Below are 13,075 nucleotides of genomic sequence, written 5' to 3' on the forward strand. Positions count from 1 at the left end.
GTATATCAGGGTGTAAATGCGTCCCCCCCCCCTCCTTTGCAAAATAACCCCAGGAGTAGTATGTCCAGAGAAATCAATAAGTAATCACAGCAAGGTTGGATTCCTCTGAAACCTGCACCAATGTTTGTCTTTCTCATGAGGGTGTGTGCCTGAAGAGACTCATCCCTTAAACCTTCACCGTTCCCAAGATAAGGAATCATGAGCAAGAGTTTAAAAATGCCTTAAAGAAAAGCGCTACATGAAATACCAGACGGATTTCTGGCTATTATAAGAGGATTCGGACTCCGGCAATACGAGCGCAAAGTCTGATCGGGCTGAATGTGATGCAGTTTGTGTGATCATGTGCGAAAGCCAAATATTCAAATGTATGCAGTGGAAATGCTAATGTGACCCAATGAGACTGCTCTGTCTTTTTCAAAGACCTAGTCAGGCTGGAAATAGGGTCTTTGCATCAGGGAGAACACAAGGAGCGCTGAGAGAATACATGAGAAGACTGATGGACCAGACGAATGAAAAACGACTTTAGACAAGGGGGGAAAAAACAACCCGAAAAACAAAAACAGTAGAAGAAAAAGCTCAGGAAACGTAACGATTATTTAAAGAGCTCATTTGCCTATAACAACTGAAAGCAGAACTTGTCTAGGAGGTTTAACGTTACGTCTTGAAAAAGCCAGGCCTTTCATGCATAATTACAATAATGGATAAATCTCTTCTCTGGCTGCTTTGCATTTGATTTCCTTGTAGCCCTGCATTTCCTTGTATGTACCTACTTATCCAACATGCTTCATCAATCCTACATATTTGGAATGCTCCCCGAAAGAAAAAAGCCTCATATACCGATTCTAACACACACAATTTACAAGTCCATACTAGTAAAGGGCATATCACTGTTTCAGCGGCTCATTTTCTCAATCCCTGACGGATAAATCATGAAACGTCATGTTACACAAGGCCATAGCAGGGCAGAATAGGAGGGAAAAGCATGCATGTTTCAGACACATGTTTATGTTCTTGAAAGCAATCTCTTTAAAAACGTAAACGTCTGAGTGACAAATAACCGTCTCTGAGTGAAAAACAACTGCCTCAAATGACTCAGCACATAGCATACCAGGGATGGGAATCACCAGGCACCACCCGATACGATATTATCACGATACCCAGGTGCTGTTTAGATTTATATTGCGATTCTGTAAGTATAACAATTTATTACTTTTATATTATTTTATTATTTATTATATATTTTTTTGATTCGATATTACATTTCTTCTGATTTTGTTTAAATTTTAAGACCATCAACCTTTAAAAACTCAAACGTTTCATTTTCTACCCGCCTCAAATCTCTACGCGACAATGAGCGCATTTTGATCAGTTGTAGGCACGCAGCATGCGCGGCTTCTATTGCACATGATTTTTAACATAAATTTCCTGTGACACTAATTAGCTCGGTGTGTTTTAAGACACAAGCTTGTGCTTCGAGAGTTTTGAGGGCTATTAAATGCATGTGACTTTTGATAATGTAAATCTATAACTAAATAAAAATGCGCTTCTGTTGCACCACACGGAAGCTCGTGCACTCGGCACAGAACCGGTTATATCCGAGTCTAATCGGTCGTGGCTGATCTAGATAAAAAACAGCCAATTCCAGTCACTGGCTGATAAACATCCTTATTATGAATAGGAAAAAAAAAATGTAAATCAGTGTGTCGATACATGAATTGCCACACAAAAGGAACCGTGATTCATAACTGAATCGATTCCTCCACCACCTTTATAGTGTAAAATATAGTGCAATCTCTATAGTGCAGTACAAGATCTAGTGTGTAACGTTAGTCAAAGTAGATACTCGAACTAGCACTACTACACGAATAACTTTCACTATTTAACATGTGTATACCACGTGAGATCTGTGGTCATTCCAGCACTAGCCAAAAGTTCAGTGATGAATGAGGTCACAAGGATTGAAGGTACTGTGGGCGTGTAGGGGGGTGGGGGGTGTAGGGAAGGGGTGTTCACCTGCACCTGATCCGTTGGGGACGCATTGTTCTGCCAGGTCCCTTCAACACATCTAACGGAATTTTACAGGGCTTTTTGTTTTGGTGTAAGTATTGGCAAAAGGCCCAGCTAGTGAGACGCTCACGTGAGAGACAAGTCTCCCTGAAAGACTTCCTCAGTTTAGTAATTTTCCAGAGTTGGGAATCACTGCTGTTCTCGTGCTCTGGGAGGAGCCAGTCCTCTGTTTCCTTGGCCTGAATGGAAAGTTTCACAGAGGCACGAGTAGCGGCCTGCACCCTTATGAATGCTGCCAGTTTCCATAAACCCAAGAGCAACGTTTACTAAAATCCCTGTAGCCCACAGCAACATGTTTGTCTGCCGACTCATGTCCCTGACATTCCTGTGGGTGTGACCCCTCTCGCTCCTAATCTGTTGTGGGAGCCTTTCCTGCGATGTCAGTGCACAAAACTTTGAAAAATGTACAAACGAATGCACTAAAAACACATCATTTACGGCTAGGGCTTCTGAGTCATCATGAACCCACAAAGTACAGTATTCCATACGATGCACCCTGAGGTCAACTGTGTGCATGGCCCACAGCATCTCTGTGAAGTATGATGTTTTTCTTATTTTTCTTGAAAGCACTTAACGGCTTTCAGTTGTCCCACATGAGATATTACGACTCTGAGCTTACTCTCCCTCGATGTCATTGCCATGGTGTTGGTCCTCTATCAAACGAAAACATGTGGAATTTTTTTGATCTCAACTGCCAGGCCAACATCAGGTGGGGTTCAGCTCTTGCGCATCTGCTTTCATCAGTTTTACAGGTTTAGAAACACTGAATCTGTGTACAGCAGCATTAATAATTAACAGTTATGAAGAAAAAACATTATCGATCATCTAGACTAGGGCTGCACGATTCTTGCTAAAGTGTGATTCAGGATTTTTTCAATTCTTTTTTTTTTTTCTTGATCCAAATCATTTATGCACTAAGTAAAAAAAAAAAAAAAAGTGACATCCTTCTAGTACACTTCTCTGAAGCTGTCGATCTGAAGAAAATGTAATGGTTTAACACTTGCATTGAGGGATACACACAGAATCAAAAGACATCAATCAAAAAAAGGTCGTCAGAATGCACCCCCCTTCAGCTTCTGATTGGCTGGTGTTTTCTTTTCTCCTGCCTCTGATTGGCTGAAACTGATCAAGCATAGGAAAGAGGAAAGAAATTCTCAGCGTGCTTGCATTTGCGGGCTTGGGGGTTTGTGGCAAAAAAAATAAAATAACAACAGCATACTAGCCAAACCCATCCAAGTAAAACGATTAGCTTGTTTAGGGCCGCCTGCTTGCTACACGTCACGTGAGGCACATCAAAACAATGCAAATGAGAAAGCGAGATGTAATCGAGTTGTATGACTGATTCATTTCGCCGATCTCTGGCCTGATTGGTGAATAAACAGGGTTTTGTTTTACATTGTGTGAGTGTGACCAATGAGTGTGACTAATACAGCACCTGAGATTGTCATCAAGTAAATAAGCGGACACGTGTCCGCAGCGTGATGTAAGTACAGCGACAGAATCGCCGTCATTCAGAAATGAGATCGCATGTACGTTTAAATCGCGATTGTGATTCTTTTCGCGCGACTCTGTAATCTAGCAACAGGCGAAACCTCAGCTTTGATTAAAAGCGAAAGACAAACATGCATCTATTTTAAATCATGCCGTACTACATTTTAATGTCATGGAGGATACTGAAAGCACTGTCTCTTTGAAAACTTATACATAAAAGCCAGTAAAGCCAGCTCATACCGGCTTACTCTGGCATACAGCCAATCGATCATTCACTTTCTATGTGCAGTACGTGACAAAGTAAAAATACAACAAGGCAGACATTAGAATTCAAATTAGACTGTATGCAAATTAGGTATGACGCGCCAAAGCAACCAAAAGAACTGGCTTGAATGATTGAACACATAGACACACATGGTGTAGTACAAAGCCTAGTATGTAAAGTTAATGTACATGTGGGTCAAAGTTTAATATACTTATTATAATCCCTAGGGTGAGTACACCTTTTGGCTAAGACAAATACTAGACAATGCACTGAAACTACAAATCTGTGGTTATTCCAGCACTAGCCAAGTGGTGGTGGGGGGGTTCCTGATCCGTTTGAGACGCATTGTTCTGCCAGGTTTCTTTAATAAATATGGAATTTTACAGGGCTTTTTGTTTTGATGTAAGTATTGGCAAAAGGCCCAGACAGTGGGACGCTCACGTGAGAGACAAGTCTCCCTGAAAAACTTCCTCATGTTAGTAATTTTCCAGAGTTGGGAATTACTACTGTTCTCGTGCTCTAGGAGGAGCCAGTCCTCTGGTTCCTTGGCGTGAATGGAAAGTTTCACAGAGGCACGAGTAGCGGCCTGCACCCTTATGAATGCTGCCAGTTTCCATAAACCCAAGAGTAACGTTTACTAAAACCCCTGTAGCCCACAGCAACATGTTTATCTGTCAACTCGTGACCTTGACATGCCAATGGGTGTAACCCTTCTCGCTCCTAATCTGTCCGAGATGTCAGTGGACAAAACTTTAAAAAATGTACAAATAAACACGCTAAAAAAACATAATTTAAGGGGAAAGGCCATTATAAACCCATAAAGTTTATTATTTCATATAATGCACCCCCAGGTTCGACCCGACGTCAACTCTGTTAAGTTTTTTCATTCAGCACTTCATGGCTGTCCCTTGTCCCAAATGAGGAGTCACCAGTCTAAACCCCCTGGTGGAAATTACTTAACTACAAGGCCAACGTCAGGTGGGGTTCAGCTCCAGCACGCCTGCTTTCATCAGCTTTACAGGTTAAAAATACGAAAATACAGCAGCATCAGCAACGAAAATTCACAATTATTTAGACTTAAATACCTCAGCAAAAGGCAAACTTTACCTTTGATTAAAAATTGCATATTTCAGATGGTCCCATAGCAGATATCATCATGTCATGTGAGGAACTGAAATCTCTTCATAAACTGACACTTCTGAGTGAGCTTTTGTTAAAGACTTGACTTAAACCAGTCCATGCCAGCTACCTCTGGCACCTATAATCCATGCAAAGTAAGAGTGACACTACAGAAAACAACTAAAACAACTGGTTTGAATGATTCAGCACAAAGTGTTGAAGTTACTGTACATGTACCTTACTTACTCACTCATCGTCTCTATACCGCTTTATCCTGTATACTGGGTTACGAGAACCTGGAGCCTATCCCAGAAGACTTGGAGCACGAGGCGGAATACACACTGGACAGGGTGCAAATCCATCCCAGCGCACACACACATATACACACACTACAGGCAATTTTGTGAACGCCAATTAGCCTAATAGGGGAGGGGTGTTCACCTGCACCTGATCCGTTGGAGACGCATTGTTCTGCCAGGTTTCTTTAAAAAATATGGAATTTTACAGGGCTTTTTTGTTTTGATGTAGGTATTGGCAAAAGGCCCAGCTAGTGAGACGTTCACGTGAGAGAAAAGTCTCCTTGAAAGACTTCCTCATGTTAGTATTTTTCCAGAGTTGGGAATTACTACTGGGAGGAGCCAGTCCTCTGGTCCCCTGGCCTGAATGGAAAGTTTTACAAAGGCACGAGTAGCAGCCTGCACCCTTATGAATGCTGCCAGTTTCCATAAACCCAAGAGTAACGTTTACTAAAACCCCTGTAGCCCACAGCAACATGTTTATCTGACAACTCGTGACCTTGACATGCCAATGGGTGTAACCCTTCTCGCTCATAATCTGTCCGAGATGTCAGTGGCCAAAACTTTAAAAAATTTACGAATAAACACGCTAATAAACCCTTGAAGTGTATTATTTCATATAATGTACCCCCTAAAGTCAACATGGAAATGGAAATTTCCTGACCTCAACTGCAAGGCCAACATTAAGTGGGGTTCAGCTCCAGCGCACCCACCTTCATGGGTTTCAGCTTTACAGGTTTAGAAATACTGATTCCGAATACAGCAGCATCAGCAAAAAACATTATCGATTATTTAGACTAAGAGACCCTAGCAAAAGGCGTACTTCAGCTTTGATTAAAAATCGCAGTTAAAAAATTACATATTTCAGATGGTCAGCACATATCATCATGTCATGTGAGGAACTGAAATCTCTTCATGAACTTACACTTACAGGTGAGCTTTTGTTAAAGACTTGAGTTCAACCAGCCCATACCAGCTACCCCTGGTACTTATTATCTATGCAGAGTAAGGATGACACTACAGAAAGCAACTAAAACAACTGGTTTGAATGACTCAGCACATAGTATAAGTATTGGCAAAAGGCCTAGCTAGTGAGAAGTTCACGTGAGAGACGGCCTCCATGAAAGACTTCCGCAGTTTAGTAATTGTCCCCAGTTGGGAATCACTACTGTTCTCGTGCTCTGGGAGGAGCCACTCGTCTAGTCCCGACCATTCCTTGGCCTGAATGGAAAATTTCACAGAGGCACGAGTAGCAGCCTGCACCCTTATGAATGCTGCCAGGCTCCATAATTGTCCCACATGAGGTTTTACCAGTCTGAGCTTGCTCTCCCTTGATGTCATTTCCATGGCGGACTTTGGTTTGCTGCTCCTCTACCAGACGAAAAAGTTTCCAGTTCAACCGACTGACTATAATGAATGGCTTACGCAATCTAAAACAAAGCCTATATTCATCAACACAAAGAGTTTGGGGCAATATTGGTATCCAAAATACATAGCTCTAGGTTTCTGGTGCCCCAAAGGTTGCATTACAGTTTGATCTGTTAAAGATGATTCAACGAAATATGATGATTAAGAGCGTCTTCGCATTTCCCCCATCTCTGCATATATAGAAAATATGCTTGAATTAAAAAAAAAAAAAAAGATGATGTCTCCAGATGGAAAACAAGCAAGAGAACTTAGGTTGCAGGTAATTGCTGAACGTTCTGTGCTTTACACTTAATTACACTCAATCCATACTGTGGTACTGTATGTTCTACCCTTGCACTAAAATGACCCAGGGACAGAGTGCAGTCTGCCAGAAAATGCATTGTGTGCATTTCTTTCAAACAATAAGCAGGTGGAGAGGAATGATACTGTTAAAGGATGACGCACCTGCAACCTTTTTTAGTTTGCAAATGTGCTGGCTCAAGGCAGTCTGGCCTCGCAAATGATGACCAATCCAAACAATGACCTCAACTGCCAGGTCAACCTCAGGTGGGCAACAGCTTCGGCGCACCTGCTTTTATCAGCTTCACCAATTTAGAAAAAAATTCTGATGCAGAGTACAGCAGCATTAATAGTTAACCGTAAAGAATAAAAAAACATTATCGTTTATCTAGCGTGCAATATTTAAAACTACAATTAAGGAAACAGCACTGACTATAATCACAAAACAGCACTTTTAACGTGTTAAAAATAGCTTTACTTTGCATTTACCACTGGACCACTAGGGAACATGCTGTTAATGCTAGCAACTGCATGTACATGAATGGTGGCTCAAACTGTTATGGCTATGGGTCCCTGACGGATCGTTTAGGTTGGGGTTTAGGCTGCAGCACGCCAAGCTGCCACTGTTGAGCCCTTGAGCAAGGCCCTTAACCCCATCTACTTCTATATCTTGGCTGATCCTGAGCTCTGACTCCGGCTTCCTAACTGGGATATGTAAAAAAAATATAATTTTACTATATTGTAAGATACAATTGACAATGTATTTTAATCGTAATACCAACAATCGCTCAGATAAAATACAGGTCAACAGCAATTTACCAAAATATTAAATTGGAAAACAGACAAAATTACATCTAAACTCTGTTTTATGAAAGTGGACATGATGCAGTTTGGATGCTGTGCAAACACCATATTACAATACAGTCATTTGGGAGCTAAGATGCACCTTACGGTAATATTTCCAAAAGAAAATTACAAGAAGAGGTAATATTACACACTAAGAGATGTGTGACATGAGACAGGAGTTTGCGTAAAGCTGATATGTCCCTCCCTATCTCTGATTGGAATTCTAATCCCTGTTAGAAACTTGGATGTGGCAGAACGATGTTAAATCTGGTAGTCATTTTTCGTCATTTTCAAGTTTGCACACAACTCAAATGAAAAAAATGATAAACAAAGTCGAGAGTTTGTTAATAACAACGTGAAGATCACAGGCTCAAGTATTCTAAAGTAAAAACTGGGAATCTACTTTACGCATGATGCCTATTGAAGCAGACAATGTTTCCAGACTTATGATTGGAGACTTAAAGCACAGCTTACCCTTGGTTGCCAGATGTCAGCTGACGCTGAATTACTCTGTATTAATTATTGATGTTTAATCCCCCTCCAGTTCTGAGTAAGAATTGGACATAGACGCATAGCAGGGCTTACACACACACACACACACACACACACACACACCTCCCCAACCCCTGTGAGGCTCTGCTCAAACCCCCAGGACATAATATGAAAGGCTTGGATGCAAAAAGCAGATCCTAACTATTTTGACTGTCATTCACACTCCAATGAAAATGTGTACATAGTAATCGAGGAGATGAAGGCAACCCAAAGACCAGCAGATGATGTGTAACATGAGCTATATGACACAATCGCAAATTCAATGTTACGTTCATGCTCTTGCGTTATTAAATGAATTTTTTTTTTTTTTTTTTTGGGGGGGGAACATGTAGGTAGCGATTACATTTTTAGTGATTTACCATCAAAGTGGAAATAAATGCAATGAGCCAACTTCCTATCACAATATCAATCTTGATATCTTTAACGGGCATGTGTTATTTCCTTATCTTTTTTCACCACTATAACAGAAAAGGAGGTATATTGTGTACTGTGTCCCTCTTTTAAAAAGAGATGCCAAACAAGTACAAAACTTCTCAGCGGCACCGCACGGCAAATCAGGTACCTCCCGCTGAGCCGAGACGTTCGGAATAAGTTAAGAGTACGAATACATTTTCTTGACTCCCATCAAGCCAGGTGACTCAGCCCGTATCATGAAAGCAGTACACATAGCACTGCAGTGCTGCACATCACGACAGCACTGCTGTTCTACAAAAGCCTGAGAACTGCTGCGGCATATTTTACACCTATGGCTAAGCAAACCCCAAAAGAAAATTTTCTAGTTAATCTAGATCATACTGTGGCACTATCGGGTTGCCTTGATCTTATCTCGTGTCTTCTTCGGTCTTGGCTTCTGTAGCGTCTGCTTCACAATGACCTTCAGCTATATGATCCCCTGTAATTGCCCATCCTTCATAAATCATACAACGTGTGAACATCCATGATGGAAAAGAAGTAATTAAACGTGTGATGAGCTCTGCTACCAGGATTGTAAAAGGCCTCTAGTGTATGTTTAAATGAAAGCAAATGTCACGCAACCAATTCATCAGCATTCACAGTGTATCCTCACTGACCCACATGGACACACTACATACAGACTGTATACAGAAGGAAAACAGATACTGGGCTTTGTTCAAGATTACTGCAAGACAGAAACATGCATGAAAAGGGTTAAACGGCAACCTGGCTAGGATTTGGATTAGCAGGCTTTCAACTGTTCCATCAGCGAGCAGATCAAGGAGTCTAAAATGCTGTGGAAATGAGTTAGCTGTCACGAGCCACTCTCTGCTCTAGCCAGTTTAAACAGGGAACGGCAGGTCTGCGGTTGCCAGATGACTTTTTTTCCATTGCAAGACCATCACCTTCTATCCTATCCTATCTATACTCTCTCAACTGCTGCTGCTGAACTCTTTGATATATGTACTGGAGCAAAAACAGGACAGTTGAAATTCCTATTTACAGAAAACAATTTATCATTTTCTTATCCAACAACTTTGATGTCCTGTTTGACCAGAAACTTTGTTGACTACAATAACAATTATTAAAGTAGTACACAGTTACTTCCTGAATTCTGTGCAAGCACATCCATTACACACACATACACAAACACGCACACATTTCAGTATTGACACCATCAATGCTTTCCTTCCTGTGTACACTGGGGACTTCCTCTACCTTCATTTTTGGCATGCTGTGTGCTTTGAAATGCTTTTCTGCACATCATGGTTTTAAAGAGTGTTCATCATGGTGAAGTGGAGTCATCCTTTAAGTTACTATTCAGTGCAAACTTTAAAAATGTGCCGTCAATCGGAGATGTTTAGTTCTCATTCAAATTGATGGATGGATTTTTGAGACTGACAAAAATCAGCATTTTTTTTTGTAATAATAAAACCACCCAGTCTGCCAACAGCAGTGACATGAGCAAAGGTACCGATGTTCCTAATAATGTGGACGGGGAGTGTTTATACACAAATATATGGGCACTATCCATAACTTGGTGTTGTTTCTCCCCACCAATCTGGCAACCACGTCGTGATCGGAGCTGCTCCAGTTTTGCGCAACGCAGTGGAGGGAACAGGAGAAGGAAGGGGAACGGGTTGGGTTGGCGTGTGGGTTGCTGCGGCGCACGCGCGTCCGCCGTGACGTCTCTGCACTTCACTACGTCGCGCGGCAGGGGCGAGCACGTGACTGCAGCAAGTTCGTGTCACGAGAACGGAGTACTATTACACACAAAATACACACACACACACACCGGGTAATTCGACCCGGTAACCCAGCGAGACCGTAATGCAATCGATAATAATATATAATGAAGCATGTATCATATATATTCTACATGCATCATATATAAGTATATGTATAGCAGTTTCTGTGTTTTATATATAAACACAGAAATTATATATATTTCTGTGTTTTATAATGATGCATAGATTTGCAATATAATAGATATATATTTTAGATATTAGGATGTTATATATATATATATATATATATATATATATATATATATATATATGCATCATTATATATTAATACCTAAATTATAATGTAAGTTTTATTTTTTTTAAGTACAAACCCCTCCACGTCACTCGTTTGTGTGTGCATATATATATATATATATATATATATATATATATATATATATATACACACACACACACACATAAACACACACAACATTATAGTCATGCTTTAACATCCCGACTCGGATCACTGCTTTAAATAAACAAGCATCTACTGCAATATCCATTTCAACACTGGGTATTCAAGTCAACATTCCCATTTCACATTGCACTTCCTCACTCTTTCATCATGCACCGGCGTGGTGGATTTCACTCTCCAGCCATAAGTGAACTTTTCCCTCACTTACGCAATAATGCGTAATTACACACGCAGACACCTCTTTTGCACAAGGTAGCCTATTGAATAAAGTAACCGACCACATATTAAACAGTGTATACAGTATTGTATCAGGTGATGCATTAGAAAAGTCTGAGCACAGCAGACTCAGCTCCTTGTAAAGCCCTGTAAGTGATATCAGGGATTTCGGACGAATGAACGGGAGTATAATTAAAAAATAAATAAAATGCACAAAAAAAATAATAATAAACTAAACAGGATTTTAAACTAGTTTTCTTAAAGGATGCGCAGGCAGCATCACACCCAGGATATATCCGTGGCGCTTATCATATGTGCCAAAACTTTTTTTTAAGCAGTCAAAGTTATTTAATATTTCGTTTGTGCCTCAGTTTGTTCTCGAGATCATGCTCATCCAGGAGTGGAACCTTCTGCGTGGTTAAAATAAGATCTGATCTCCGGAGCACATGTCTAGAGTTCAAGTTCACCAGGCTCGAGCACCCACGTGTGCGACTTTTCTTTTCTTCTCCGACTCATTTCAAACTTGTACGAATACTTCTCTTAATCATCCGCGCCAAACTAAATCAGCTCCTATTAGACCCTTCAGAAAATTATGTTCTAAATAAATAAATAATAATAGGCAAAAAAAAAAGAAAAACCTGCGCGAGTTCTTATGATTTTGGTCTGATTTCATTCAAGTCCACGTGAAGCGCAGACGTCAGCGTGGCTCGAGACGCCGGCGGCGCGCGAGCAGAGCCGGTCTCACACAGCATCGCGCGCGCTCTCTTAGGATAACCAGGAGCCGCAGCTGCACTGCACAAACACCTCACGTGCAAAAAAATAAAAAATAAACAGTCGCTTGAACAGCCGCAGCTCTGCTTTTATGAAGCGCGAGCGTTTCTTACCGGGCTCCCGGAGTTTTCTGTCAGGTAATTGAAGACGAAGGAAGAGAGCTCCTCATCTAACAGCGAAACGCAGTCCGCCATCTTCTAGAGAATGAGAGCCGGGGAGCGCGTGAGCGCCGGTATTACGACTCAACTCGATATGCAGTGACACGCATCCACCGGCAGGGGGCACCTGTTATTACACAACTGTTACAAAATATATTTTGTAACATTAAATCTTTTGAACCACAATTTAAAGCAGAAAAAAAACTCAATTGCTTTCAGGCACGTGTTGCGTAATTGATACAATTAATATGCTGTGTAATGCTGAGAAAGCATTGTAAGAAAAAAAAATCAATGATTTTTAAAAGTGTGATTATGTAAAGAAAAAAAAAGGATTTGTCTGTACATTGGTCCGAATATGCTCTTACTATTATATCCTTACATTTCATAACCAAAGATTGGAGGACTCAAAACCAGCCTTGGAAAAATGGTTCTGTCACTTTAGCCTTAATGTTTAACCTATTTCTACAAACTGTCATATTTTTTTTCCATCAATGACAGGTACTTACAGTACGCCACTACACTACTGTATATAGCCAGAGTAAGTGAACATCTAACCATCTTATTCGTACAGTGTGTTGGGCTTCTCCAAACTTTTGGTGCAAAACTAGAAGCACACAATTTTTGTATGCTGATGTTTTACAATCCAAACTGTTGTGATGTTCCACCATCGCAATACTCCTGTGCACAAAGCGAGGTCCATGGAGACATGGTTTGTTACAAGGTTGGTTTGGAAGCACCTCTGGGATTAACCAGATCCTGACTGCAGCTCGAGTGTCCTTGCCTAACATAACTGCCAGACGTCACTAATGCTCTTGTGGCTGAACGAGCACAAATCCCTACAGCCACACTCCAAAATCAAATGGAAAGCCTTCCCAGAAGAGTTGAGGCTGTTAAAGATATGAAGGGAAGCAGCTTAATGTCCATGGTTT

General features: G+C 40.9%; 1 protein-coding gene across 1 annotated transcript in view; it reads right to left on the reverse strand.

The window, feature by feature from the left end:
- The window catches only part of ppargc1b (peroxisome proliferator-activated receptor gamma, coactivator 1 beta), a 45,734-nt gene extending 33,514 nt beyond the window's left edge, over nucleotides 1–12,220 (reverse strand). The window contains exon 1 of the mRNA XM_053505747.1: nucleotides 12,102–12,220. Within this exon, the coding sequence (XP_053361722.1) occupies nucleotides 12,102–12,182 (81 nt within the window). The 5' untranslated portion in view covers nucleotides 12,183–12,220. The remainder of the gene's footprint in view (nucleotides 1–12,101) is intronic.
- Nucleotides 12,221–13,075: the final 855 nt, after the last annotated feature.

This window comes from Clarias gariepinus, chromosome 10, assembly GCF_024256425.1.
Source record: "Clarias gariepinus isolate MV-2021 ecotype Netherlands chromosome 10, CGAR_prim_01v2, whole genome shotgun sequence".
NCBI lineage: Eukaryota > Metazoa > Chordata > Actinopteri > Siluriformes > Clariidae > Clarias > Clarias gariepinus.